We start from the raw sequence: 4,197 nt of genomic DNA on the forward strand, positions 1-4,197 counted from the left end.
TCACTGGATATCATCGTCATCAAAGAGATCTTCAAAATCTACAAAATGAACAAAATCACACATTGATGGGGCACACGAGGTCTACAGCTGAGGAAAAACTATAAAATGAGGTATATGGTCATTCAAAACTAGAGAGAAAACAGTGAACGATCTGATAAAGAACTTTTCCCAGGACAGGCTCTCAATTTTATCCAACTGGGGCTCATACAGTCCAAAGGGACAGTAGTCCAAAGTGCACCTTTACTCGTTTCTATTTAGATGACAATCTTAAGAAAATGCACGAGGGCATGTTCCGGACCACGTGGGCGACCCGTCACAGCCGTGATTGCGTGCCCGTGAGTACGGCCAGGGCTCTGCTCTCGCCAACGCTGCGTGGAGGGCATGGGAGGTGGGCTGAAGCTGCCTGCGGCTCGCAGCCGTGAGCAGGAAACTGCAGAGCTGGGGGGAGAAAGGTGGTGGAGGGACAGAGCCCTGTGAGAACGCCTCCCTTCAAGAGAGTCTGACCTGTTGAGAAACACAGCCTGAGCCCCATTCCCACAAGAAGAAACGCCAGAAATTCACAGCGCACTGCATCCTGTGAGGGGGTCAAAGCCAAACTCATGGTTATTTGTCCTTCTGCTTACTTCTTTGTATATTTTCTACATCCCCACCACAGGTTATGTGTTATTTCACAAGAAGAGAAAAAGCCACTCATGTGTACCGTGCACTGAGAATGTGCAGAGTAAACGAAGAACCAGAAGGAGGACGGGTTGGTCCCCATACCCCTGCTCCCCGGGGAAAGGCAGCACCCAGGCACCTCCTGCCCCACCCCGCCCCGCCCCCCCGGACGGCCCCACCGGCGCCCGCCTCTGCCACCGCCTGGCCTGGCCTGTGGCCCCGCAGCTCCGCCACTCTCCCCCTGCACCCACCTGTCTGAGCTCCCACCCCTAGCTGTCCCGGCTCACCCCGTCTAGCACTCCCATTCTGTAAAACACTGAGTGAGCAGAGCGAACCTCGCTCAGGGTTTGAACTCCACTGCCTAGGGGACAACAGGCCATCAAAACCTATCTGTTCAATCACGAGTGAAAAGGACTACGGACAAGTCCTTCCAAAGGCCACTCGGCTTTCTTGCGGGAAGGGCTTCCGGCACGCCTGGGCCGTCACCACCTGCCGGGCGGCGCCTGCTCGCCTGCGCCCCTTCTCCTTCCTGCCGGACTCAGGCTCGGAGGGAGAAGCGCCCTCATCCGCTCCCGTGCTCAGCTGGCCTGGCGGCCTGGGTCCTTCTCACAGGTGCTCTGCCAGAATTAAAGGGCCGTTGGTGGAAATCACGTGACCCTGAACTCTAGAACACAGCCAACTGCCTCTAAGCCCCGGGATGGCAGAGGAGGAGGGGGGCTTGCAAGGAGACCCTCAAAATGTGAGTGGATCGTGCCATACTGGGGACCACACACCCCTAGCTGGGTGAGATCCTAGCGGCGGCTCTGCACCCCGTGCTCCCCACACCTGCTCCCCCGGAGAACTTAACAAACATCACCCCCCTCCGTCCCGCGGGGACGCTGCCTAGGGAGAGCAGCTGGGCTCCCCGGGAAGGCTGCCCTCATGCAGCAGCCTGGCTTCTCTCGTTAGGCCACAACTGCCTGAAAAGCAGCCAGATAAAACAACACGGGCCCGGGCACCAGAGAGGTTTGGGGCCCCTGAAAACCAACATGGCAAGGTAACATCCTGGCTGCCACTAACTAGTGACAAAAGTTCTTTGTAGTGGCAGGCACCCTGGATGACAGACGGATGATAAGAGATAAAATACCACTGCACTCTCCTAAGAAAGCGATCTTGTGTTTCTTATGATTTAACCCTTGGTAGGGATGAATGTACTCTATAGGAACAAGGCCTTAAGAAACCAGAAGGGGACATGAGAAGGACCCCCCTCAAACGTATATGAAGGTCTCCTACAAAGTTGGTTTCTCATTGTTTATTTGGTAAAACTCCACTCGTTTCTGAAACTAGCATTAAGCCCTACGTGTGAGTAGCTCCTGGTGCCAGAGCAAAGGGCCGGAGAAGGGCAGGCATGTGGCTGCCACGCCGCGCAGGCAGAGCCCAGCGCACAAGAACCCAGTGGCGAGCAGGGAGAGGAAAGCAAACCAGCCATCGCGAGAGAGGGGAGACGAGAAAGCCAGATGGACCAGACCCTGCTACAGTTTCACGTGTCCACCGGCAAGCCAATCCCAGAGTCCTTACCATTGAAAAAGTCTGCATGAACTGCCTTTTCATTGGCCGCCAAGTCCATCAGGAGCCCGGTGCTGCCTCCTGCCTGGGGAGGGAAAGGAAAGCTCATGGCAGCGGGGTTTTCCGAGAGAACGAGTGGTATAAGTGCCACGCAGGCTCCACACCACTCCTGGGCAGAAAGTGTCCAGGTTGGAGACAAAATTTAGTCCACGGGAAGGGAGGGAGTGCGAGCAGGGCTGGGGAGACGGCATTCCAAGGAATTACGGCGAGGGTCTCCTCGGGTCGGACGTCCTCGACTCCTCTCGCCTTTTCCCTAGAGTCCTGCCGCTGCCCCAAACAGCAGCACTGCTGCGCACACCTAGACAAGAGACCCCAAGCGCGCGCAAAACTGAGCCTGACCACTGCTCCGCTCTGGACTGCTTCTGAGAGTTAAACCATTTCCCCTGAGAAACTGACCTGCTGACCTGGGGTTCTGGGGAGTGGGGCGGGGCCATCACGGGCCTTCCCACTGCCACCACTCAACGGTGGCAGTAAAACAACGCCACAACCAAAGCTAGGCAACGTGGCGAGGATTCTGAGCCTCTTTTAGAGTCACATGGTGACAGCTAGAGCACAGACCTCTGGTGGCAGCACCCTGGACAGCTGGCCCACAGCCCCTGCTGCCACCCTGACTCCCGACTGCCCCCAGGCTGTCTGCCCTGCCTCTTGCTGGCTCAAAGGGCGGAGCACCTCCCGTCCTCCCTTAGCAGCGGGGACTCTCAGAGCCTTCCTTCCTTCCTCGGGAGCCCTCCCCTGCCCCGCCCCCACAGGAAGCTCTGCAGATTCTACCTGTGACACAGCTGCGGAGTTTGCGCCTACCTCCCTCTGGAGGCACTGCCTTCATTCAGACCCTCCTCGTGCCCCCTGTCCCCCTGTTTGTACTGCCCCACTCTCTCACCCCAAACCCTCCAGAGCGACGGCGCAACGAACCAGTCAGAGCCGTCACTCCGCACCTTAAAGCCCTCCAGCGACTCCACGCTTGCCTAAGGTAGTGCCTGGAGCACAGGGCTGAGAAGCAGGGGGTGAGTGCAGGTGCCTCGGGACTGGGGTGCAGAGGGCCCACCTGTCCCAGGACGGCTACAGAAGATGCGCCACCTTGCCCCCCAACCCCGACTGCCCGGCTCCATCCCATTCCCGCTCTCCCAGGCACGACCTGCCCTCCCCTAGACCCTGCAGGCCTCGCTCCCGATCCCGCCAGGCCTCGCCCCTACGCCCCAGCGCACCGCCAGCATCTGGCTGCAGCCAGCTGCTCTCCTAAGCCTTTGCTGGGCCACCCCAAAGCCCGGGGGCTTCTATCAACCCGCACCGCCTTTTGATGCACTAAGAATTGGCACCCAGTGTCTCTCTGTGCTCCCGGGACGCCCAGGAGCACACAGGATGAGTCTGTCCCCCCTGAGGTTTGACAAGGAGAAATCGAGTTCCGGACCCCGTGGAGCCGGCCTGACACTCCGAGCACACACCACCAACACCAGACAGGAACGCCCTGTGCCCAGAGGACGGGGTGACACAACGACCCTGCGCAACTGCCCCGCGCGGAGCACAGACCTGCCAGGCACCCCTCTCCCCCGCTCCGCGGGCTGGCGGCCGCTTCTTTCCCAAGGGCCGTTGGTCAGCCGAGCTCTCGTCTCCCCTCCTCCCAGACGGGGACTCGCCCCCGCCGCGCCACAGCACGCCATCCCGGCCGGGGCCTACCTCCTCCCCAGCACCTGGCAGGAGCTCAACCCCGTCCCCGGGGTCCCCACCAATCGCCCCTGCGGGGTTCCAGGCCGCGGGCACCGACGCTCACCGCAACCCCGGCCCGTAGCCATCCCGGCCGCCACCTCACTGGGTTCCCGGAGGCCCCATTCTCTCGCCCGAGGTAGGAACCGCCGGGACTGCGAGCGCGCCCGCGCAGGCCGCCGCCTCCTCTCGCCCCAGACCCGGCCCGCGCCCGACAGCTGGCCTTGGCTCCGCTCC

The 4,197-nt window shown here is 60.4% G+C and overlaps 1 protein-coding gene across 1 annotated transcript; it reads right to left on the minus strand.

Annotated features, from left to right (window-relative positions):
* Nucleotides 1-2,696, minus strand: COPS9 (COP9 signalosome subunit 9). Its single transcript, XM_007469965.1, has 3 exons — nucleotides 2,667-2,696; nucleotides 2,215-2,287; nucleotides 1-38 (listed from the first exon to the last, which is right to left on the minus strand). The coding sequence occupies exons 1-3, from the start codon at nucleotides 2,694-2,696 to the stop codon at nucleotides 1-3; spliced, it is 141 nt and encodes a 46-aa protein (XP_007470027.1).
* Between the last annotated feature and the right edge of the window lie 1,501 nt (nucleotides 2,697-4,197).

This window comes from Lipotes vexillifer, unplaced genomic scaffold, assembly GCF_000442215.2.
Source record: "Lipotes vexillifer unplaced genomic scaffold, Lipotes_vexillifer_v1.1 scaffold988, whole genome shotgun sequence".
NCBI classification, from domain to species: Eukaryota; Metazoa; Chordata; class Mammalia; order Artiodactyla; family Lipotidae; genus Lipotes; species Lipotes vexillifer.

What these genes read in the sequence shown, in the direction of transcription:
- COPS9 (XM_007469965.1), bottom strand. Translation starts at nt 2,696, where the DNA reads ATGGCCCCGCCCCACTCCCCAGAACCCCAG. An exon ending in CCCACTCCCCAGAACCCCAG is followed by an intron (nt 2,288 to 2,666) that starts GTCAGCAGGTCA and finishes TTCCCTCCCCAG; the next exon opens with GCAGGAGGCAGCACCGGGCT. An exon ending in TCATGCAGACTTTTTCAATG is followed by an intron (nt 39 to 2,214) that starts GTAAGGACTCTG and finishes TTCATTTTGTAG; the next exon opens with ATTTTGAAGATCTCTTTGAT.